The following is a 26,288-nucleotide window of genomic DNA, read 5'->3' as shown; positions in this document are numbered from 1 at the left end:
TGTGTCTCTGTAATCCCTGTGTCTTTTTTGATCCGCAATTTGAATTGAGGCATTAAAAACCGAAAAGAAAAATTGTTGCTCCCAGACCCCTCGCCAACAGGGAGGGCGAACGACAAGCTTGGTCGCGTGGAGGTTCACCATTTTGAATCATCTTCTATTTTATTTATATATATATATATTCCGTTTTTTTCTTTCTCATTGGTTTTTGTAGCTGCTTGACTTCCTTCCAGCGAGCATGTAGAGTGGGGCCGTTCTGCCTATGCAGGTGGAGGGATCGCAGAGTCCTGTGGGCCCAGTGGCCCCGCGGGGGCCCGGTGAGCCTGAGGCGCCAGGAGCTCCTGTCTCACCGCGGGCTCCGTTCTTGCCATCCTGCCCGACGCCGGGAGTCCCTGCTGGACCTACGATGGTGTTGAAGTAGGGTTAAATTAAAGACATTCATGTTATCACATTAGTATATCATCAGCATACGCATTCAGTAATAAAGACTGTTGTCCCTAACAATGTAATGCAGTGGGAAGGTATTCTTTGTTTAGTTCATCTGGTTATGTAATGTACTGGGTCATTGGTCATGATGGTATATTGATGGTATGATGGTATATTACATAGATAATATGGGGTTGTGCTCTCAGACCTGGAAGTGGAGTCCTCCGCTAGTGCGTCATTCAATATAAGACGACAGATGATGATGTACTTTGTGAGCTGAGCAAACACTGAGCCAGACATAGAGCTTACTGCTTTCTTGCTGTACCATGCAGGCCTGAATGGGTTGTTCAATTAATAAGCAATACAAACAGCACAATATGATTAAATTGTAATTTGCAACCTCTTTTTCCAGCTCTGCATAACACTAAAGCCCTGAGCAGATTTAGTATTGTATATATATATATATACTTGTATATCCCCATTGCATCAGAATTTAACAGGGTTCCAAGACACACTCGGATGATCTTGTTGAACTCTGTGACGTAACTCCATGTATTAATCAAAATACAGCGAGCTTCTTGTTTGTGTTACGTTTTGATGAAACTATGTTTTGGTCGGATCATTGGAACTGTTGCCTTTGCACCATGTTCAAAGGATTTTAATCTTTGTGAGCCTCAAACTCTCTCTGTCCCTGATGGGTAGTTAGCATATTTATCTCATCACTGTCTCCCGGTGACTCTGTGTGATTAGATTTCTGCTCCCAACTCAATATAAATGCAACCGCATTTGATAGATCCATTTGTGTAGACACTAGTTCCATTTCAGCTCCCATCTTCGTAGGGCCAACTTGGCTAATGAGATTATAGGTCCTGAGTAACGATGGAATGGAAGGGTTAGGGTTAGGGTTAGGGTTATTATTCTAGGTTACAAATAATGTGTTGGGATGGGAGTGCACACGTCGGATTTCTAGTAGATAGTGGATGTGTGTGTGTGTCTACTATGTGGAGTGCACATATTTTTTCCTGGCAGGTGTGCGTAGGTGTGCGTAACAAACAACAACAAACCGTTTGTTGTCGTTGTGTGTTGTTGTTTACCTTGAACGCCCGGCTCTCCGGTGCTTCCCTTGACTCCAACGCCGTTCACTCCTGCGTCTCCCTTCCCTCCCTGAGTCCCGGCTTCACCTGCCGGGGGGACAAGAGAGCGCATGTCAGGGGCACCGACGCCGTGTTCGTGTGATCAGGACGACACCTCGTCCATACACTCGTCTTTTTCAGGCGGTTGTGGTGAGGACGTGAGGAACTGTGAAAGACTCGTGGCAGTGCACTGATGTGTCATCGTTTGACGTCATCCCTGCATAAACCTGCACCGTGTGTGACGATAAAAAAATAAATATAAAAGATATGATATGATGTCAAATCTGACCTTTCTTTCCAGGAATACCAGGAAGTCCAAAGTAGCCTGGCGGCCCTTTGGGGCCCATGAGACCTTGCTCTCCATTGGCTCCTGGGAGCCCGGTGGGGCCGGGGGGTCCAACAGGTCCTGGGGTACCAGGTGCACCCAGTGCTGCTGGTCTCTTCATCATCTCTTTCCTAAATTCTAGTAGTTGTTCTGACCAGAAATGCAAAAACATTATTGAGGATTATTTTGACCTACAGATATCTATAGGGATGATTGACTATCTTTTTTTTTAAATAATAAAGTGAAACTTGTAAACATATACCTTCAACAATGGCTGAGCAAATGTCTCTGAGCTTGTCATCGTTCACTTTAGGACCCTACGTAAAAAGCAAAGAAACATACGCTTAAATATGAATCCACAATTTTTTGCCAAACAACCTGACATTTTCATCAATGGGAAATCAGGGCTTTGAAATGCGACATGAGCTTGATCGATTATCATAGATAGATGAAATCCTGTTCATATTTCTGTGTTAGACTACTTTATTAGCTATGTTCTTTGAGGACACATTGAGATTCGGTGGTAGTAATGGCCTCATGCTGCTGAATAAAGAAATGCTTGAGGAGGCGTGGTAGCTCAGATAACCCTGCCACATTTGCCAAGTACCATTTACAAAATAGCTGGAAAGTTTATTTATTCCAATCAAAGAAGCATGTAGGCAGCCAAGCAATCCACTAATAGCAGCAGAGGTTGGCGTAGCGCAGTACAGTTCGCTGCTCCAAAACTGAACACAGATAAACCCAGGATACAGAATAGATGAATACAGACACTGGCCTTTTGAAGAACACCCACAGAGCTACTGCCCAAGGAGACTGTGTCTCTCCTGTGAGTAATAATAAGTAGACATACAGCAGTATAGTATGTGTGTATGTGTGTGTGTGTATCTTGATGTTGGTATTATAAAGTCTTACAGGTAGGCCCCTGGGTCCTGGGGCCCCGGGGATGCCGATCTCTCCCTCCAGGCCTCGGGGCCCGATGGGCCCATGCTGACCCTCGTGTCCTGGCTGACCTGGCCTGCCTTCGGCTCCTGACGCTCCTCGGTTGCCCTGCGCCCCAAGCTGGAGGGTCAGAGAAGCTAATGTTAGCCCCACGGATTCAGCCTGGGCTACATGTGCTCACACTGTAGCCTAGAATATACTATAGCACATCCAATGTGATTTTGTTGGATGAAACAGTGTAATACCTCTCCCCTAACGCCAGGAATACCAGGAGGCCCCTGAAAGACACAAAACAACAATATGGTGAGTCAGAAAAGACTCTTTGCTTCTCAATGTGTGTGTTATGAACAACTTGACATAAGGAGGACAATGGAGTCCTTGAGAAGCTATAGAGAAAGTGTACGTTCCACTATGTTGCTTATCAATGCACCTTTTGGTTTTTGTTCACATCTATGTAAGTGATTTAATATGAATAGACTAAAAGCAATCCATTGATGCCTTAATCGTCCAGGGATTCTGTCCAAGTCAAGTTGGTCTGGGACCACTAATGGTGGTGAATTACACCAAGAGGACGGGACGTCCAAACTAATATTTAGTAACACAATAAATCAAAGGAATCCCGCTCATCATTTGGCTGAAAGACATAGTTGCTACTTGATTTCTAGTTTTGTTCTTGGCACAAAGGTTCTCTTTGGCACCTTTCTTCGCTCTCTGGTGTCAATTCTGGCCATGATTTCCATAGTATCTCTTCAAGACATCTCACCTGGTCGCCCTTAATTCCGGGATCTCCAGAAGAACCATTATCTCCCTGTGAATACAAAGAAGTTGAATTAGCATTGGCAGAGCCGCTGCAGCAGTATAAAGTATTTCCAACTCTGTATACATGTGTGTGGGACGCGGTTCTGTACCTCACTTCCTTTCTGGCCCGATGGACCCATTGGCCCCTGCATAACAAAACCCACAAGAACACATGAAATGGCATGTTGGACGAACCCGTTCTTACATCCCCTCTGTATGAACCATGGCACGCTGTAACTTGCTGTGGAGTCTCACCTGATCTCCTTTGAGTCCAGTGTGGCCCTTTATTCCCATTGCACCAGTGTCCCCCTTGTCCCCTTTGTCCCCCTGTCAGTCAGACAAACACAACATTATGCCAGTTGGTGGTCGCTTCCATCTGAAGGCTCTCACCACGCTGCGAGGGCACACATACTTTCTAAAGCAAGAAGCTTGATAACGTCTGGGTCAAAGCGGTTGTTAAGGATCACATGTGGTGTGTTCTGAGGGTGCAGTCCCTCACCTGGACGCCCTGTGGGCCTTCTGCTCCCAGCGGTCCCTGCTTTCCGGATTCCCCCTGTTGATGGAAATAGGGTTGAGGTGGAGATTGGTTTGGGAATACGGTGTAAGGGACAATAGGGTGGGGGTAGGGGTGGGGGTGGAGATGGGTGGGGGTAGGGGTGGGGGTGGAGTGACGTCGTTGGAGGTTGAGATCCATCAAATCATGGACATACTAGCTGCTCCCCCAGAGCATAGAAAATGGAACACTGTCAAACACTGACACTGATGGTCGGGGACCTGTTACTGTGTGTTGTCTACATTCAGTGACGGACTGGGAGCAAAAAACGGGTTGGTCGCGGTCGCGAGGTTGATTGCGCGCAGACACAATTGTTGACGGGGGTGGGGGGGGGGTTGGTTGTGCGCGGACACGATTGTTGACGGGGGGGGGGGGGGGGGGGGGGGGGGGGAGATAGTGCGGGGCCGTTGTCGCGACGGTGGGGCCGCGCGATCCCAACAAGCATGCCGCTCCGTGATTGGCCGGCCCAAACGGCCCACGAGAAACCAAACGGGCCACGAGAAGCCGCGGCCTTTCTGGCATCTGCCCAAATGCCAGACCGTCCAGTCCGTCACTGTCTACATTACAACTCTACTAACTCTATCTGATGTATTCCTAAATGCATTACTTGTATATAGGACCACTGCAACTTGTGTATTGTTTTAGAACTTATTGATATTTACCACCTCAAATTAGTCTAGTTTGAGTTAGAATTAGAATTTTGTCTGACTCCGTTTCGCTGAACTCTGCAGTCACAATAAAAGGAGGATGTTCTATTTTTTTCAAAATTACACTCAAATTATAGCTGCTAAATATATCCTGCAGCCCCACTTAAGATGATCAGGCATGACATTTAGCTGGCCCATTTGAGAAACCTTTCCGAAAGTGCCAATGGGAAGTAGAGGATTAACGGTAAACGCTTAAACCTGTAACTTCCTCAAGTGTCTCTCCTCAAATCAATCTAGTGGAGTCTAACTCTGCCAACATTTGGTGGATAAAGAGGAAGGAATAACCCACTGTGGCTCCCTTGGCTCCTGTTTTTCCATCCTCTCCTGACGCTCCTGTCTCGCCCTAGAAAAAATGGAAAGAGAGAGAGTATTGTGGAAATTAGATGTCAAAATGTGTGCTCAGTGTTGGTTATTAATGAGAATGCTTCAGAGACATTAGACTGAATGAGCTGGAGGTCTACCAGATGCTGTCCCAGAGCCACTCGTTAGTTAAACACTAAGGGACATTGTTTTAGGACAATGCCATCTCTGTTTGTTGATAACAATGAATGGGAACCTAGCAGTCATTCTCCAAATAACGCTAAGATGTAAAGTCTAATATCCAATTTAAGGATAATAAGATCAGACACTGTTTGGCTCAGGAATTATCCAAGGTATATCAAAGGATTATTGTTGTTTAGGACTGCATGGTTAGACATCCCAGTGTACGCATAGGACTGAAGGGCACAGCCTAACAAAGTGATCCGAAACGCTCACCGTTTTTCCAGGAAGTCCGACAGGCCCTACAGCTCCCTCAGCACCCAGGTCTCCCTGAAACATACATAACATGAATGAAGAAACTCATTACATCTTCAATAATAACATCAGGCAAGTGCCACATTGACCTTATAGACGTGCAGTTTTAATTACCTTCTCGCCGGTGGGTCCAACCAGTCCCTGTTTCCCTGGAAGGCCCTGGTGGAAGGAGAAATAGGAAAACACAACAAAGAAACAGAGCAATTTGTCATTGAAACATAAAGTCAATGAAAGTGTTTCTCTTGCGCAGTAATCCGGACCCTCTTGTATACAGCGGCTCATTTCTGCTCCGAACCAGACGCTTCTCTCTCATATTACATGGAACACAGCCAAATCAAGCACCAGGGGAGTTATAGGGCCATTGATTATCCATAAAAACTAAACTTGGCTATAATAGTATTTCTGGGTGTTTGCCTTATTAAAGGAGTCAATCAGTTTTAACGTTGTGCATATCATAGCAGATACAATTGTATTCTCAGTATTTAGTCGTTTAGCAAAGTGCTTCTCAACTGGTGTAGTCTCTGGTCCCACATGCGTCATCAAGTCACGATACAAAAAGGATTACCATAATCATTTTCCGATGTTGCCATTATCAGTGATGCCTTTATGTACCTTTGTGTATGGTTAGAAACATGGAGCTAACAAAAATCGGCCACAATTGGGCCTAGACTCAATGAAATAGTGAGCCATTGATTAGTTCATTCATGGGGTTTTCTAAAGATGGATTGGCGTAATACTCTGAAACCTATTCATCACTGGTTAAGTAGATGGATTGAGAAACCCATCACTAAAGAGGAATAGTCTCACTCTGCCATTTTCTAATATAAGACACTTCTGCTTCCTCCTCACATAGTGACAGATTGCTGTCTGGAGAACGTAAATCCTATGTGTAGAGCTATGTGCGCAGAACGGGGATGAGGCATCTAGTTGTATATGGTCTGCATTACCCAAAGCTATGGCCTCCTATCCCCTGGGACCATAATGTGGTATATTTTCGATTGTTTCAAACACATTACTGCAGGAAAGTATTAATTGCACAAAACAACAAAAAACAACTACATTGGCCTGCTGCATAAACTGTGTAAATTTAGATCACCTCCATTGCTTGTGTAGACAAATTCAATTGTGTCATCATTTTAACAAGCCCTTTCATTAGCCCTTCTCTTTCATTAGCCCTTCTCTGAAGGGCTAATGAAATAATGTAAACAAAAACATTTGTAAGAACGTACTTAAAAAGTACTCACCGGGATTCCCACAATGCCCCTGACGCCAACTATTCCTGCAACACCAGCATCTCCCTGTGGCAGTAGATTAGCAGCATGGATTAATATGTCTTTCATAAGCACACACACATACACCAAGGTGTGTGTCCAAGAGTTTGTATAGCAGAATGTGTGTGTGACTGTGAGTTATGTGAGCACTGTATATGATTGTATCTGTGCTGTGGGTGTGTGTGTGTGTGTGTGTGTGTGTGTGTGTGTGCGTGTGTCCGTGTGCGTGCATGTGCTTGCGTGTGTGAAGGCAGGAAATCACCTTGCTGCCGTCCACTCCGGGGATACCATCCATGCCATCTTTGCCGGCTTCCCCCTGATCCACAACAACATCAGTGATTACTTACACAAACAGAGCCACATGGTACAGGTAGAATCTTGTGTATTTCAGTTCACCCCTCTCCTATCCTTTGGAGAGGATAATGTTTAAAGCAAATGGAAATGAGGCCATAGATCATGAAAGCACAAACGGCAGTGAGTGAGAGGTTTAAGTGCTTGGCTGCCTGCAAGTGAACCCCATTCATCCGCTGCATTCAAATATGTATTCTGTTCCCACCACCACCCACGGCCCCATCATCGAGACAGTAACTCAAATCTTCTTAGCTTAGAGGGCAAACACAAAAAATTTTTATTACCTAAATGAAAATGGCATCCGTTTTTCACACGCCTTGGTGTTGAATTCTGAACAGGCTTGATGTAACATAACATGAACATTGTGAAAGAGACGCAAAAATGGAAGTGTGCCCCGGATGGAACATCTGATAACCCAAAGCAGTCTAGTCTTGAGTTATCCTATGATTGATTACATGTCGACCTCACCTATTTTATTGATAATATTTGAGTCTAACATGTATCGCATTGCTTGCTAAAAACAGAGTTAGAATGTACTGTGCGATGGGACCTAAAGGAGTTGAAACTTTAAAATCTAAAAAACTTTAAATCCATGTGTTTTTCTATCAACCCCGTAGCAGTTGTTATCAGCCCACTCATTAGGGTTGGCTGGTAGAGGCAGGTATAAGAGCATGGGAGCAGAATAAGATGTGGATATTATGCAAGGTTTCTTACGGTTTCTCCTTTGTCTCCTTGGATACCCTGCTGGCCTTGTGAACCGTCTGCTCCCTAATGATACACACAGGGGTAGAGGGGACTATAAATCCACTGGCTTAAATGAGAAGAGGCATTCACAATACCTCACAGATAAAAAGGACCGTAGAGGAGGAATTGTATTCTCACCTCATCCCCCTTAGGACCCTCCAAACCCTGACGTCCTCGTACACCTTCCACACCCTAGCAGAGCAGAAATGCACCCACACTGCATTGTCAGCATCTCGGAGAGAGTCATTCTGCAGTTCACACACTGTACCATATCAAAGCCCTTCCCCTTTGAAGGAACAAACAAAAGGAACCATGTCTTGGAAGCGCAGTAGATATGGAGCTGATCCAAGTGAGGCTGACTTACAGGATTTCCGGGCGGCCCGGTCGGACCCACGTTGCCATTAAAACCGGGAGGACCCTGGAAACAAGCAGACAGAGCGAGAGAGTCAGCCGTCCGCGGGGGCCGCTTTGGGGCCGCCGAACGGAGGAGCACCTCAGCTCTGCATTTGAAGAGATGAGGAAGCTTGGGATTGTTTATCTTACTCTATCTCCCTTTTCACCCGTTGTTCCCGACAATCCAATAGGCCCTCTTTGTCCCTAGAGACAGGAAAAGGCGTTACTGGACACGCTTACACCCGTTGGGTATCTGGTTCCTGACACAGTGCAACAATTATAGCCCATATGGAGCCCATGCTGCAGCATGGATGAATCAGTATGGGTTATGATTTATGAAGAACTTCAGTGGTGTTGGAGAATGCCCCGCTTACGTCGTCGCCCATGTGTCCTTGAGGACCTGCAGCCCCGGGAAGTCCGTCTGCTCCCTGGAGATTTGTGGATGAATAATAATCCCATTAAAGTCTTGTTGCGCGCTATGAGGAAAAGGTTTTACATCAATTCCTTGAAGTTTGAAAGTAAAAGACACGTTGTTCCTCAACACCGTATTGCCGCACTCTCCGCCTCATTCATCACAGGCACAGGAGGAGGACATTCTACTTTCTGAACCACCGATGTATCTTTAGTTCCCATACGTTGGTGGGACTGGGTTACACATCGTAACTTAATGTAGCAAAAACCTTTTTATAGTTGACATAAAAACATTGTTAATGTTGCTTGAAGATGTTGTAGTATTAGCCAACAACAATAAATATCCCAAGCTACTCCTGAGTACCATTGGTTCTTGAAATCTACTCCATGTCATCATCAGCTTAGGATACAGCCATTAAGGGAAAGTAAACAGACATAACCATACATTTACATCATTAAATATACATCTGAACAAGGACGTTTCTTTTGAATAAAACCCTGCCCATCCACAAGTCAACCCATACAAGGACTGCTTTTCTCCACAAATCTTTGTTTATAAATGATGATGTCCTCCACCATGGGAACAGTGGGGAGATGATATGGTTGAAGCTGTAGCTTCAAAGTTCCAAGTTACTAGTGGGGAAACTTATAATGCATGTTTCATTTGTGTAAATAAAAGAAAAGAAAACACATACTTGTGCTCCGTCTGTGCCAGGTGTTCCAGGGTCGCCAGCGCTACCTTTGTGTCCCTGGAGAGAAACAGGAGAGCAGTCAACACCCCAACACCCCAATGATCTCAAGACATGGACAGTGCTGGAGAGCTGAACGGTAACGTTACAATATCGCATTAAGAACAAAGGGAACGGGAGGGAATTGGGAGGAACGCTTGGCTTGGCCATGGACTATCGACTGATTGACCTTCGTTAGAAATTCCCTCACCTTCATGCCTGGAAGCCCTGCCAGTCCTTGTGGTCCCGCGGGGCAAGCGGCTGGACACTGCAAACGTCAGGAGACAGAGAGAGAGAGAGAGAGAGAGAGAGAGAGAGAGAGAGAGAGAGAGAGAGAGAGAGAGAGAGAGAGAGAGAGAGAGAGAGAGAGAGAGAGAGAGAGATGCAGGCAGACCAACGGGCAGGAAGACAGACATGACGAGACGACTAGTCAGACGGGAACCGTAAACGTGTCCTTAAAAGATGACACTTTGACAAAATATACACATTTCCAAATTGAATTAGGATTGACTAGAAAGAATCGAGAGGGAATTCAGTAAACCAAATTTGACTGAAATCTCCCCGAGGCGAGTTTTTTTTTTTTTGCAGCGCTCCGGTGACGTGATCCTTAATCCACCGACATGCGTTTACCGTGACCCGCTGGCATGCGTGCACACGGCAGACGTTAGCTCTGTAGACAGGCTGGAAGTAAAAAAACACACTCACAGGTTCCCCACTCCCCTCGGGGCTGCCGACACCAGGAGGCCCCTAGAACACAGCAGGGAGAACCACATCTAAAGCTGAAGGTTTAGATGTCCCCACGAGGAGGAGCCACCAAAGCAGGAAAACTCCCAGAGGGTTAACAGAAAAAAAACACACATTGGCATGTATCCCACACTTTCCATGTGTGTGTCCCATACACAGGAAGTGACATCACCCACTACAGACATCACCAGTCAGAGAAATCAGGCGGTTGGTTGCACTTTTTTTTACCAAAACGACGTCTGAACCCATTCAGACGTTGAAGAAGATGAAGAGGGAACAAAACACGCTGAGACACGAGAGCATGATCTAGCTGGAGGACCACCAAGGGGACATCTTTGCTTACCATCGGCCCCGGTGGCCCGGGAAGGCCAGCGACACCTGGGTTGCCATTATCCCCCCTGGGACCTGGGGCACCCTGTGAAAAGAGCCATGCAGGTATTGAACCGACACATACTGGCATACTGGTATTTTAGAAGTTTGTTGTCATCACTGAGGACCAGAGAAATCAAAAGGAGTCCTGAAGAACCGTTCAGATATCCATCCCTCTCACCTCCGGTCCGATGTTGCCCTCGTCTCCCGGAATTCCAGGTTTCCCGGGAGTTCCCTGTGAAATGCAGTGGTTTACTACGACTTGGATTTTGATGTCATATTCAATGTCCAAAAGGATATGTGTGGTTAAAGAAGAAGAGTGTACTGCAGGTCTGGCAAACACATACAGCGGGTCCTTCTGTTGCCGGCCCCTGTGGAGGAAAAGCAACAAGAGAAGAATATGAGTACAGCTGTAATGCTGGGAAGACACAATCGCCCAAGCCGCCTGTTCCTGTCCCAATATGGACGGACCACGGACCACAACTGTCAGAAATTGAATTCATCCACTTTAGTCGCAAATTGCAAGCAAAGTTTACGTTGTGAAACTCATACATTTGTTAGCAAATGTGCTGCAAATGTACTATCATTGAATTCTGAGGTCTCTTTGATTTATCACAATGTCAATGTATTGTTTATTCACAGCTCACATTGGAGTTGCAATAACTGAACACATGCACGACTGGAAGGTTCTGAACGATAGGGAAAAGGTGACTATGGTTATGGTGATGTGTATGTTGGTGGCTTTATGTCATCTTTTCCACTTACAGGGGGTCCTGGTGCTCCAGGAAAACCAGGAAGTCCCTGTGATCAGATACAAAAAACAATCAGGATTCAGCTAACAGAGTAGGAATAATATTAGAGTTTGGATAGGAATCGGCCTCATGACTTTAGAAAAGTAAATGCCCTTCTAATCTCTTTTTTTTAAGCTTAGTTTTACTTACTCTTTCTCCGACCGGCCCTCTTGGACCCATTGGGCCAGGGGACGCCTGTGTACAGAAAGACCATCACCATCTCACATACACTTTCTATACGTTCTACTTTAAAACACCCGTCATCCGCATGAATAGCTCATACAGAACTCCCACACCGGCTCATTCACACATTGTTATAAAATCAGTTTGTAACAACAAACAATCTCACAAAAATACACACACAATTAACTGATACACATGCAAAGACTAAACACATGCTCACACACACACACAAACACACATATAATGCTACAAGTGTGACGGGTAAACAATGCCTACAGCAGGTCCCGGGAGGCCGCCCAGGCCCCTCTGTCCCGGTAGGCCGATCTCCCCCTGCTCCCCCTTGGCGCCCTGAGGGGAACAAGCAGCAGCGCGGGATGACAAAACAAACACGATACCCATTAAAACATCTTTATCTCCCCCCCTGCACCGTCGCATGGCACCGTTGCTAGGCTACAGTGCAGGAAGTGACGGTCAACATCGAGCGCATCAGAGTCGAATAATGTCGGTGGCCAATCAGGCGTGAACTCTCAACAGCAGGTGTTCTGGCGTGGACCAGAGGAACTGAATGACGGGAGAACAGGATGGGGTGATTTTCGAAACAGGGTGAATGTGCTCCATCGTCTGCTTACTTACAGTTGTTCCGGGATTGCCAGTTGTCCCCGGGAGACCCTGAGGGAGAGACGCAGAGCAGCCAGGTGTAAGTCGGTTGGTAAGGTCTGTTGTGCTCACGTTACTGTTTTGTACTTTGACTACGTTTTGGAAGACACTTCATTCCAAAGTGACACTGTGAAAAGAGATGCATGCCATGAAGGACTAGATAGGGGCCGACTACAAGTAGACTTTAGACACAGGGGTCTAACCCTGTACCTTTTGGCTTGGAGTAACACTCCCCTAGCCACAACAATATCGAATAGTTGCCCTTAAAGTGTTTTTCATGTGTTCTTTTAGTTTTTACGTGCTTGTATTGTTTTTGTCTATTGATATAATAAAGACACTACAATTATTCTGTTTCTCTACTTCCTCTCAAGTCTGAGTGATTGTCCAGCACTAATGTGCCCCCCTTATGTAAATGCAGGGGAATGCACTCTGGAGCAGACAGTGATTAAAACGTACCCCAGGGTACTGACCGCTGTATTAAGGTTAAATCCCCATTAAAACGGTTCTGAATGACCTTTTTAAAATTCATAAAACCTAAAGTTGGGAAGAAGTGCTTCTGTACTAAAAGTTCCAATCAGACAAACACTGAGCTTAGACGTTTGTTAAATGATTAAAACAAAAACATGTATTATCCCGTGGCAATTATTCCTGCAGTATTTTAGTCAAGTAGTTCAATAAAAACGTGGCTTATTGCTATGAGATTGAGAGCATGAGAGGTTCATGTACAGGTGAGTATATGGTTTGGAAGTTATGATCATAGTTCTTTATTTTGATAAGGTATTATTGATGGACTACTCATACAACGGTATGCATGCATGTGCTCAAACGTTATTAAATATGTCTAATTAAGTCATGAGGTCCAAAAGTCTAAACAGATACCCTTAAGGAGAACCTACGTAACTAGACTATACGGTTTGTTCATGAAGGCACACAGGATGCTACTCACATCCCTCCCGTCTCTGCCGTTCTCCCCTTGGGGCCCGCGTGGGCCCTCGGGGCCGGGAGTACCCGGGGGTCCTTGGATTCCCTTGTCCGGCTGGCACACAACGGGGAGGGCACAGGGTGAGCGGCGTTACCACAGCAGCGAGCACAAGAACACAAAAGGCGCGCAGAAGGTAGCAGACCCACGGCTAGTGTTATGAGCAGCGGCTGTGTTGGCCCTACGGCGACGCCTCTGTGAGGAGGGCCTATCAGGAGGGCCTATCAGGAGGGCCTATCAGGAGGGTCTATCAGGAGGGCCTATCAGGAGGGCCTATCAGGAGGGCCTATCAGGAGGGCCTATCAGGAGGGCCTATCAGGAGAGCCTATCAGGAGGGCCTATCAGGAGGGTCTATCAGGAGGGCCTATCAGGAGGGCCTATCAGGAGGGTCTATCAGGAGGGCCTATCAAGAGGGTCTATCAGGAGGGCCTATCAGGAGGGCCTATCAGGAGGGCCTATCAGGAGGGCTTATCATGGATCCACCTGACCGTAGATTTCAAGATTTGAAAGTAAACCAAATCAGTAATTAATTGCTGGTGAACGCACCAGACGGCTTTGTGTCCACGTGCTTATCAATTGTCGCATGAATAATTGTAGCAGTGATATTCTGTCCTGAATCCAGTTAAAAGACAATCATCACCATGAGCGGATCCTCTAGCTGTCGAACAGTTCATTTCTGCTATCGTCTGCATAGAGACATCAATGTTGGTGATCTTTGACCTTTGAGTGGCTGGTCATCCCATAGCAATACCGCTATGGCGGTTCACAGTGCTTATAACAATGAAAACATGTAACCTTATAAACAGACAAACTAATATACAAGTATCTATCTATACGAACAGAACAACTACTAGACAACAAAATGCACAAACAAACAAACACTGGAAGAAAAACACACCACAAACATCAGACTGCGAGCAGAGGAAAACGAGGAAAAAACGCGACAGGGATTGGGAGAAAAAAGATTTGCTCCAGAAACAAAAACACACAGAAAACACACCGAAGAGTAGAAAAATAAATACCTCAGCATTGGCAAACATCTGAAGAAGCAAGAGAAATCAGATACATATGGAGTTAGTGAAAACAGTCGCACCAAACCGCCCTTAACCAAAAGTCCCATTAGAAGCCAAAACTGACAAACAGTTTTTGCTTCTAACATGTTGATTTATGTTTGAAGCAATAAACAAGTTTTTCGCGTCTAACATAAATCGACATTGTTTTTGCAATACTCTATGTATCTTATTTTAAGTGTTTGAAGGCCAGAGAGGATACATCTTACAGCAGAGAATATAGCCATAACAACTATTGAAAAGAATAAAAAAATAGGAAGTACAGTTTATAAAGAGGGAATAAAATAATGTTATAAAGGAATGAATAAAAAAACTTGGGTGAAGGTTTGTATCATTAGAAATCAACCATGTTTGCCAGTGTGCAAATAGTTGGCCAAATGAGGCAGAAAAAAAGCAGGGACGCCTGTCATCTTGAACCAAATTAAGAGGGGGCAGTCATACAAATGGAGAGGGAATCAAACAGGTCATTGTCCCCATCTTCCCTGTACCTCAGTGGCGGGCAGCTCGCTGCAGCTCTCCCTCTGAGCCCTCTTTGGGTCACAGTGAATCAACATCCACTGGAGCTCAAACTGAAAGAGACACAGAGAAGGCGCTTCAACAATTTAAATTGTCATTGTTCATTAAAATAAACACATTTCCAAATCCCCTTTTTTGTATGTTTAGTCACAGGTGAAATGGATATTTAGGGGTTTAAAACCCGGGACGTCTTTCTAAACGTGTGGTCTTCCGAGACTGATTGTGCTTAAGGAATTAACATTCTTCACTCACTCTCTCTCTGTTTCCAGCAAAAGCCCAGCTGAGCGGCTTTGCAGGAGCAGCAGCACTTAAGAATTATAGCACAGCTCAGCACACAAATAAATCGGAGCAACTTGTTTAGATGCTGCTGAGCCACAGTTGGTGACCAGTATTGTGCAGGAGAGTGAGCCACACTAAAACCTCTGCTGACGTCACCACACCCAGGGTGAGGCCACACATTCCCAATCAGAAAGTACCTTTTAATAACCTCTGATGGGGCTGTCACTGAGTTTTGATTTGATTGTTTAGCTGCTCCAAATAGTAATCAGGAAGTTGTTCAACAACCCCACCTAGTCACGCTCCCCTTCTAGGGCTGAAATAAGAGTTATTGTATCTAAATCCAAAACATAATTTACATTTTCTTACTTCCTCTGTACTCTCTGTATCGGATCGCATGGCCGGGCTGCATGAAGCGCTCATCTGCATATAGTTAACTGAAATTAAACTTTTGTCCCTCCCCTTTACATGCGCCGCGATCACCCGACCGCGTGCAAGCCTTCCCAGAGTCCCGTGCCCCACGCGAGCACACGTCCAGCATGCGTCTGATACAAAGTAACCGGGAGGCGAGTGCCACACTCGAGGCCACGCATTTGATGGGACCGAGCCGCGACGCCGTCTCCAACTGTACTACGGTGGCATGCGGCTCAGGAGGGGGAGCGGGTTGACTGGTAACCGGACAGGTTGCTAGTTCGATCCCCGGCCTCCTCCTAGCTGAGTGTCGAGGTGTCCCTGAGCAAGACGCCATCACCGTGAGCAAGACGCCTCGGCGTGGTTGACTCCGCCGTCAGTGTGGATGTGTGAAGGAATGGTTGTAAGTCGCTTTGGATAAAAGCGTCAGCAAAAAAATCCCCTAAAATAAAATCCCCGAGTACAATCATTAGCAACGCTAATAATAAGTCTGTCCGAGCCTCCACTCACCACCACCGAAGCCTCGGCGTCCGTCTCCAGCCGGCCGATCAGGGTGTCCCCCTCGGTGTTGATGGGGCCCTTCCCCTTGATGGGCCTGCGGTCCACGGGCATGCAGTCCACGTACAGCGTGACCTGCTCCCGCTCCACGCCGATCATCACCTTGTGCCACTTGGTGTTGAAGAGCACCGAGAGGCCCGGGAAGGTGACCGTCTGCAGGTTGCCGTCGGCGCCCATCAGGAAGTACTCCAGGGCCTGCTGGTCGCCGTTCAGCCGGAGGCCCGCCTGCTTGTGGCCGTCCTCGTCCACGATCTGCCACACGTTCCACACCTTGTTGACGCTGCTCTTGATCATGCGGAAGGTCACCATGAAGGAGTACTCGTCTGGGAAACCCCCGGGGAAGTTGAGCCTGTTGGCGGGGGGCAACCATGACATGTCAAATACAATGCAAAAATATTAAAAGTCAGTCTATATACAAACATTTCAGCCAGTGCACCCTCAGGCTGGAGGTATAGCGAGCACAGCTCAGAGTGGGATTTAGAAGTACCACAATGATACTATTCCCAGATTCCTCCAATCGTTTCATACATTTAAACACAAGATTTCTTAAAAGTGCATGGAATGTGCTTACTCCAGCAGTGACAAACATCTAGCTGGCACAGCCCCCTCTGGGGGGCTGTGCCAATTTTCTTTAAAAATTGTAAAGAAAAACATACACACACAGTAACACACATACACACATACACACACAGGGGGGGTGGAATATAAGAGGTTCAGGCTATTAGCAAGGCGGCAACCATGACATCTGTTTGGTGAGTCTCGGAGCGAAAAGACTTATGTGGTTCCTCCAACGGCCTCTAGGTGGCAGAATCAGCGGTCACCGTTCTCAGTAAACGGGACGAAATGTGATTCCCGTCATGCAAAGCCAACACACTTTCCGTCCTGTCGTCCGGCAACATCCCTCATTATACCACTCCTACTCAATGGTGCGTAGTTGCAACCCCAAAAAAAGCATCACAAAGGTTGGATTGGGCCGTAACCATGGGGATAACATCTCTCCCTCCTCCTTCCTAGAACTCTCCACCTAAATTAATGTCTTTAAATGCCATAGTGTTCGATCCAGAGCGGAAACAAGGCGTTCACTTACCCTTTAGTGTGCCGAACTATTGTGGTCTTTTTACATCATAATACATCAAATCCAGGAGGCGGCTGTGTTACATCCATCCCAACACGTTCCCTAACAGCGGCCCGCGGCCTCCTCAACGCTTCAGTCGCCACGTGCGACAAATGGGGCTCCGACCACAGTCTATTGCTCCCCCCTGGGTTTCTATCACAAACCAGATTCTCAATGGGTGGTGCATTTATAGATCATGAGGGGGGAGGGACGTCAGCCACGTTTTACTGTCTAGTTAAATGATCAAGGTGAAGCAATAAAGAGTTTCCTTTAACCCAATAAAACACACAAATGAAGACCACTCTCCCCCGCCTCGCACCCCCGACGGGTGAGAAGCCCTTTGGGGCAGCACATGTGAGAGAGAGAGAGAGAGAGAGAGAGAGAGAGAGAGAGAGAGAGAGAGAGAGAGAGAGAGAGAGAGAGAGAGAGAGAGAGAGAGAGAGAGAGAGAGTGAATAGTGCAGGACACATACTAATTAATTTAATTAATTAATTTAATCAATGGCAGACGCTTGACTTCAAAGCAGTTTTGGGCATTTCTGGACTCCCGGGATAATACACAGGTATTAACAGGATCCCTTCTAGAAAGCTCCAGGGATACAGGAAGAGATTAGACACAGCGCCAGGACACCAGCGGAGGATACTGTGGAAAGACAAGCTCGGGTTGTCTTCAAAAGACTTCACGCAGGTTCACCTGCTCACTTACTCCCTGCATCACCACCACCACCACCACACCCAACCAGGGCCCGACCACAACAACACCAGCAGCGTGGGTATTAAACGCCTCGCTGAATCGCTAGGTTAATTGAACAGGGGAGAAAACTAAACAGAATACCTGGACACTTCCTTTGGTTTCCAACCTTAAATTTTGGTCTGTAATTAGTTTGTCCCTGACTATCATGCAACTCCAGACGAGGACGCATGATGAAGTATGCGGTTTCTCCGATTGCAGATGCCAGGTTTTGAGTGGGATTGAACATGCCTCTAGAAACACAGACGTATAGAAAGAGGCCCACAATGTCTCTGTCTCTGTCTCTCTCTCTCTCTCTCTCTCTCTCTCTCTCTCTCTCTCTCTCTCTCTCTCTCTCTCTCTCTCTCTCTCTCGTTCTGTCCCTCTCATACACAGGCATGAAGTGCACATTACCACACACTGAATATACAGTAATGCACAGGTATGCACTACTAAATCAGATGGTTTGTGTTTATCATGGACTATGGAGACGTACTGATTGGTCCAACAGGGTAATAGGTGAGTCACCCCGCTCCAAACACACATAAAGAGCCCATTTATGTCTCACACAGCAACACAAACACTGTGCAAGTACTTACAGCCAAGCAAATCAGTAAATAAATACATAGTTATCAGGGGTAGAGATGGCCTTCTCCATACATGCAGACTGCCTATGCTTGCTGACACAGAGCAGTATTTGGCTATTTGCTTAGATTTCTTCTTATTAAGTCCAGCGATTTGCAATCCTCTAACACAGAGTCTATGAATGTGTCCAAGGCTACCATAAATAAGTACAACCAGTTTTGTGCTATAACCACCTACTGAAAGAGCATGAGTTAATGGCTGGTATTTTAACATTTTGTCTGAGAAACACAGGTCCATGTACATGTCAAAGCAACAACCCACTTCCAGAATCACAATAGTTTTTAAAAGATCAACAACAACAATGTCAGAAGTGTTTGGAGAGTCTCTAAGTCTCACACACACACACACACACACACACACACACACACACACACACACACACACACAGACACACAGACACACACACACACACACACACACACACACACACACACACACACACACACACACACACACTCACATCACAGGCAGACAGTAACACATAGTAACACACAGTAACACACAATAACACACACACACACACACACACACACACACACACACACACACACGTAACACACACACACGTAACACACACACACACACACACACACACACACACACACACACACACACACACACACACACACACACATACACACAGAGTCCAGTAGGCTCTCGTCTTCTTCTTTTCTTTCTCTTTTTTCCTATGAATGATGTGCTTTGGACGCTGCAGCAACACCTGGCCAGGGCCTGTAATAACGCAACAGCTGCATGCCGGAGCCCGGCCGCCGCCCGGCTGTATTTACCTGGTTGGAATTTGGAAGTTGGCCTCCCTGTCGAGGCGGTAGGCCACCTGGAGGGGAGTGGAGCCCTCCACCTTCCGCACCCCCTTCAGAGACACCACGTCCAGCTGGAACTGGGTGATCAGGTCAAAGCCTGGGGACACGCAGAGGAGCTTCACGCTCAGTAACAAGAACTCTTGTTGTGTTCATTATTCACGACGATGGGACTGTTCTTTTTATAAATCTTATTCAGTTTTTGTTAATATTATTGTTACAATTAGCATGATCTTAGTAAAGAATGGTATCGTTCATATTCTTAACACTAGTATCGCTCTATGAATTTGTCTGAATTTGCGTCATCTTTTTTTTCGAGTTTTGGTATAATCTGATACAAGTTTGTTAATGTTTTTTTTACTAAAATATCATGCTTTTTTTGGGAGTTCGACTTTGTTACATATGGATTTTAAGTTTTTCCCACAAACAAGAATCAACAACAGTCAGGAGTGAAGCAGAACCCATTTGAATCTAATTAGGTTTCCCTAGAAACGTACATTACACCCTCAGAAACCACAGCATTTCAAGATGTTCTGTTCCCAAGTGAGCAATTACAAATCTTGCTGAGTTTAAATTGTTCCGGCGCTAAAAATCCACTCCACTCTCAAGTGGAACCTTTTATTTGCCTTTACCCGAAATCTATGAGTTGTGGGGCAGCCCACCCTGTTCAAAGCAATTAAAGCCACCAGCCCAATTGAGATTCTCTGCTTGTCCCTGGCTCAAAACTCCTCAATACATAGTCTGGTGCTTTTTACAACCACTTGTAGTAGCTGCTGTGTTTTCGTTTTTTCTTTCCACTGCGCCCATCGAACAGATCATTAGCTGGCGGCCAGCTGGAACATTTTCAATGCTGTGATTCACCTGGAAGGTCATCTTGTCCACTCCTCATCGGCGGGCAGACGGTATCGCCGTCCAATCGGTTGAGATCTAGTTCTAAAAGAGCGTGGGGGAGAGACAGAACCTGATTATGACCGGTCCCTGCTGTATATACAGAACACCATTAGCATTTCATTGTTTCTATTGTTATCGTTTTTCAAAGGACAAACAGTGGACAGACCTCGCAAACAACTGTGCTAATTATAGGAGATATTCACAAAGCTACTCTATTATCCATGCAGTTTAGGATGGGATATGATATGATCGAGTGTTGTCAGGCAGGTGATGTGATTGTGATCCTGATCATATTATGGGCATAACGGGGGATAGATAATGGTAATCTATCATCTATCTATCTAGCATCTATCATGTGCCTAATGCCTAAAGGTCACAGCTGCAAACACACAACTTCCCTTTGTTCAGGAGAGAGAGAGAGAGAGAGAGAGAGAGAGAGAGAGAGAGAGAGAGAGAGAGAGAGAGAGAGAGAGAGAGAGAGGAGTGCTAATTCAGGCTCAAGTTCAAGTTTAGCTAAGTCTACATTTGTTGGTGCCTCTATGTACCTTTTAATATTTAAATCAAGCTAAGCTAAGTTATATTCACTTTTAGCTTGACACCTATCTCTGATCAACAAATAAGAACACTTCCTAATTTCAGTCAAACATTAGGTGAGTATAGTGTTTACATATATATATTATAGTGTTTTTTTATAGTGTTTTACATATAGCACTTGTATGTACCCACTTATTGTATGTTGTACTTAGTTATAGTACTTAGTTGTGTAGCATCTTATCCTACCTATCTCTGTTGTATATGGGGAATGGGTTAACCTAGCGATTGTGAGTGCTTGGCACTTGGTTCTATGAACATCCTTACTGTACCCACAGTGATATATTGTTTCACCTTCTTCTGACAAATGTACCTATTGTAAGTCGCTTCGGATAAAAGTGTCTGCTAAATGCCCTAAATGTAAATGTAAGTAGTTTCTCTGAGTCTGTCGGAAGAGGGCACTATCCTTGTTCAGTACTTTCTGAAAAACTCAGTTTCTGAAGGAGGACAGAAGCCCACCCCCAAGCCCCCCCAACCCCCCCACCCCACCCCGCATCCCATTAAAAATCTGGAAGTCATGAAGGGAAGGAAGACCGCCGAAGGGGCTCCCCAGTTGATAACCTGAGTCAGCTCATTTAGCGTTGAGCCAGTGTGAGCGGCCCGCACATCTGGAAGCCCTTCTCCGTTACCACAGAACTGCTGAGAAACGAGATGCGGTACAGTGAGACGCTATTTATGTGGTGCAATTTTACGACCCGTAAACACTTATCTGACTGCGTACGCGGGCTGCTAGTTGGCGTGAGATACTGCATGCCGTGGCAATCTGCTCAGAAAGCCAGTGGTTAATGCACCCAGCGTAACAAAAACCCCAATTAAGACACAGTCGCGTAAATAAAACGGGAGGAAACCCAGCCACAGAAGGCCTGCCTTGTGCGGAACGAAGTGCAGAACACACAAAACTGGCGTTAAACAATAGCATTTTGTGGGAGAAAACATCATGAAATTGTCGTGATACTGCCTTGCTTGTTGACACGTTAGTTTTGGCGTCGTACCGTCAAATCAACTGCAGTGTTGAGCTTAACGTGATTATTGGAGAGGATTTAATCTGATTTAATCTTTACAGCCAGACCGCACAGCACTCTGGCTATTTTTAGTCTCCCCTGCATACCTCTGAGTTTTAATAACGTGAGTGACCTTGCGCGCAAGCAGTCTGAATGTTGGTTTTCGGCCCACGCACAAATGAGGTTTATTTGAACGATGATTTGACAAACAGCTTCCCAGAATTGGTGCACTCAGTACCCTGCACATGGGTAGGCTGCAGTAAACAGTGCGTGCGTGCGTGCGTGCGTGTGTGTGTGTGTGTGTTGTCAGGGGACATGTGTCACTCACGTCCAAGAGCTGGCACCAAGAGGGCGTAGAGCAGGGCCATGCAGAAGGAAGGGTACGGCAGCACAGGATGCCATGATTGCTTTCTGTTCGAGGAGGAGGAGGTTGCAAAAGGTCATGGTTCACATTCTCTGACTTTAAGTCAGAATCATACCTTTACCAGAACCAAGCCTATGTGTCAGACACAGCAATCAAAATTCAGTGGCGTGTGTTGAATGTATTTGATGGATCAAAAACAATGAAATAATTGAACAATTGCTGGAATAAGGAGAAAACCTGTAAATCCCGGAAAATCACTCAAAGAAGTGCAGGGAATGTTGATATGCTGATGAGTCTTAATATAAGTATCCAGCCAATTCGATTAAAGCTGCTATCAGCACCCATCCCACGCATGTTCCATCATGTGCTTTTCTCCGCTGCAAATAGGAGTCATTACACTTCAGCTCCATGAGGTACTCTCAACTATTAGCATGTACTCAATGACCATTCCCTATCATAAAGACCAAGCAGGGGTTATACATTGTCCTCATTTCTCCCGATGTCTGTTTATGTCTGTCTGGCTCAACATGTCCACACAAATATAATAGTGAGACACTGTGGATGATTAATAGCAATACTGATCCACTGATCCTACACATTGAACCGCTTACTAGCACAACAATCTTCTTATCGTCCATCATTGTGTTCTGCAAACCTTTTCAAACCCCTTCCTTCGTCCTCCTTCTCCTTGGCTCTAGTCATGGTTCTCTGACTGATGTAATTTACCAGTCCTTGTTTTAGTAACACAGCATCCACTCGATGACTCAGATGATGTGCTCCATCGACCTTGGAGGATTAGGGATGTCCTTTACCAGAGGGAGGACATGGCCTGTCACTCGGAAGGATCCAAACGCACACACGCGCACACGCGCACACACCCGGTCTAGTCTCTGTAATGTGTGTGTGTGTGTGTGTGTGTGTGTGTGTGTGTGTGTGTGTGTGTGATCAAGGGGCCAAGGCACCCAGCTGTCCAGGGTAATGACTAATGGCTCACTGTGCAAGGTCCCTCTCAGAGGAGTCATGGAGGGCGAACATCACGCCCTTTATGTCAAAGGACGACCCCGCTCCCACGGCCATAGTGGCAATGGGCTAACTGTCCATCTCCATGCTAATACGGTGCACCAAGGTGCAATCTGATGCAACCACACATCCATGATCCAGCCAGACTGCACCATCTGGATGCTGGGAATAGACTTTGTAGCCCTTTTACTTTTTTACTTTTTTTGTAGTTGTATTTATCTTTTCTTTTCTGAAGGCAGGTGCTTCTGTCATGCATGAGGGCTGTGTTGCATTCCTTGGCAACATATTTTTTGCTGAACTACATATATGTTTTTATCCACATTTTCTGGGATGTTGGGATGTGGCTCATTGCGGGTGTACTAGAATACTTTCATTTAATTGATGGGTTTTATTTACACTAAAAGATTTGAATGTTTGGTTTGAATCTAGGGCTCATGGGATCTCTGGGTCTAGACCCATCTCCTCTGACCTCAATTCTAGGATTGCTTAGTGCTATGTCGAAGATACATTGTCTTAATTGAGTTATTGTGTAAATAAATGTAAATTGTTTGTTAAGTAGAACACTGTACGATTTGTACAACCAAACAACCTCAAATCCATCTAGGGCAAACCAAAGGAAACAAGGTTAAATGAGGAAGTCACCGTCTCTGTTACTGATGATTTGATTAACCTCTGGATCACGACAGTCTGATTCTGCATTCAGGTTCAGTTGCTCAACCAGTAGTTTCCGTAATGGACCATCTCCTCTGTGTTTCCAGGAACACCAGTAGAGAAGCAGCTCTCAGCTCAGTTGGGCCGGATGACATTTGTTTTTACTTTCTTTGCTTCATCTAACTGAGGATGAAGTTCAGAAAATGAACAAGGACATAATGTTTCCAAAGGTGTATGGTGTATGTCTACTCAGTCTACTTCCAGAGCCAAATTCACACATTTAATGAAGCACATTTGGAGCAAGATAGAGAAAGGCAGAGGTAAATGTAATAACTCGAAGGCATTCTTAATTTACCATTTCAAAAAATGCCTGCAAAGAGGTTAATGTGCATGTTGGCTGGAGTCTGACCCATTCTAGCATTAATGGATAATGACCAAACTCAAAATTTCACACTGAGATGAATACTCAACCACACCCCTGCTGCGCAGTGCTCCCATTAAGGAATATGCATTAGGAGTTAGGGCAAGTGAACATCTTGGTTTTTTACCATTTTCAAAACATAACCCAATAAATACTCAGTGAACCGTAAAAAACACGCAACACAAAGTGGAGTGTCACAACCAACGACAAGCATCCGAAAGGATTCAGTGTGGCGCGGATTACCTTATTGAATCGGAGCCGTGCGGGGCCATAGTTGGAGCTGACCTCCGGGACGGGACAGCGGCGGCGGCGGTGGCGGCGGCGGCGGCGGCGGCGGCGGCGGTGGCGGTGGCGGTGGCGGCGGTTGGCGGTGGTGGCACTAGTGGTGGGGTTGGAGGTGGTGGAGGTGGTGGTTGCGGCGAGGTACGGTAGTGATACAGCAGAGGAACCACAAGGAGAAGCTTACGTTGACTTTCCCCCCCTTTCAGTCCAACCTGCGCATGTTGAGGACTGAACTGAGAGACTGTGCACTGGGGGATACTCCAACTTTTTTTTCGCCCAGGACACATAAAAGTTTGCTGGTTGGAATCCCATTGGCCGGGAGATTCTACGGAGGTGGCGACTAGACATTTTTATAACCCACACTAAAAAAAAAGAAAGGAGGATGTTGAAGTCCCCCAGGCCCTCCATTAGAAGCCCCCTGCCCCCCGCCCCGCACCACCATTTGCCGCTCTTATAACAGTGCCTCCTAATAACATGTGTTGCTTGTGTGCGTTACTCTGCTCGTAATGATCGTCCGCACCAGGAGGGAGACAGGCAAGTGAGTGATGAGATGCTTGATAAAAAACATAATAATAATAACAGCCAGCACTGTGTTCACGCTCTGTGGTTGAAGAATGCATGCAGGCCGGTGTAGGACAGAGAAGTGAAGTAAACCATGTCATTAGCTTAATGTGTGTCGGGCAGGCTGCGCTGTTTGCTCCTCCCGCGATGTGATATGTAATGGCATGATGGAAATGAATTTGGATCTGTTCAAAGGGCTATTCCTGCAGCGAGCCTGTCTGGACTCGCATCACCACAACGTACTGAGACAGGCCCAGAGGATCCCCTGGCTGTGATCAATGGGAAGTGAAGACTTTCCTCCTCGTTTTTATTCTTTTCAAGGAAATAACTCCATTTTTCCATTTATAGTTTATTCAGGTCCCGAAAAGTCAATCTCTGCAGTTGAGAAAAGTTAAAGGATGATGATTCACTTTGGGCCCGTGGGCTGTAGTCTGGTGTCTTGTTTAGGAGTGGCTGAACACATCCTCCAGCAACCCTGAAACACCTGCTTTCTTTTTTTTTATGCAGGAAACACTATAAAGAGCACTTTCACGTTTCCATATTATTTTACGACCATGCTACAGCATCAGCTCCCCACGCTATTTGTCAGTACAACCTGTACAGGATCTGATACCATCATCCATCCTCAAAGCCAGAAGGGCCAACAGTGTCCTCCCTCACCACAAGGTCTGATATTAAAGACCATGGTCGCACGCCCACCATTATGGATCACTGGACTCCCTGCCACCTGATACTCCGTCAATTACTACCAACCTGTGGCGCGCCAAAGGTTGAGTGTGAAGTGCTTTGTGTCTCTGTGTATCGCGTTGCGTCGATCAATAGTGCGTTTGGTCGCCACGCACCGTGCTTGCGGGGCCGGTCGCTGGTGGAGGAAACATGAAACTCTGCGTGGGTCCCCTGTCAGGGTGGGATCATGTGTCGCAATAAGGTACGCTGGAATAGATCAGGGTTTCTGTGTAGTAGGGCGCACAAGGAGAGAGAGAGACTGGCGACGGTGGAGCTGAAACAAAAGGGCTTGTTTAGTCAACCGAGCAGCATGTCCCATGACTAGCAAACTTGTGATCAGCAGCAACAA

The 26,288-nt window shown here is 46.0% G+C and overlaps 1 protein-coding gene across 1 annotated transcript; it reads right to left on the bottom strand.

Moving 5' to 3' along the window:
* Positions 1–195: 195 nt before the first annotated feature.
* col9a1c (collagen, type IX, alpha 1c) lies at positions 196–23,355 on the bottom strand (the record flags this gene model as incomplete). The annotated part of the gene is made up of 36 exons (XM_084484779.1): positions 196–398; positions 1,518–1,604; positions 1,846–2,031; positions 2,144–2,198; positions 2,794–2,940; positions 3,729–3,764; positions 3,874–3,945; positions 4,118–4,171; positions 5,168–5,221; positions 5,635–5,688; positions 5,788–5,832; positions 6,918–6,971; positions 7,207–7,260; positions 8,010–8,063; positions 8,178–8,231; positions 8,404–8,457; positions 8,583–8,636; positions 8,807–8,860; positions 9,539–9,592; positions 9,783–9,839; positions 10,277–10,318; positions 10,638–10,730; positions 10,866–10,919; positions 11,032–11,055; positions 11,450–11,485; positions 11,626–11,670; positions 11,935–12,006; positions 12,292–12,327; positions 13,262–13,351; positions 14,317–14,334; positions 14,853–14,933; positions 16,078–16,474; positions 19,402–19,531; positions 20,293–20,364; positions 22,243–22,325; positions 23,273–23,355. 36 exons carry the CDS (start codon positions 23,353–23,355, stop codon positions 196–198), a joined length of 2,838 nt encoding a protein of 945 aa, XP_084340905.1.
* Positions 23,356–26,288: the final 2,933 nt, after the last annotated feature.

The sequence above is a fragment of the Micromesistius poutassou genome, assembly GCF_964030765.1.
Source record: "Micromesistius poutassou genome assembly, chromosome: 20".
Classification (NCBI taxonomy): domain Eukaryota; kingdom Metazoa; phylum Chordata; class Actinopteri; order Gadiformes; family Gadidae; genus Micromesistius; species Micromesistius poutassou.
The sequence above is the reverse complement of the archived record's forward strand: the minus strand, read 5'-3'. Positions and strand labels throughout refer to the sequence as shown.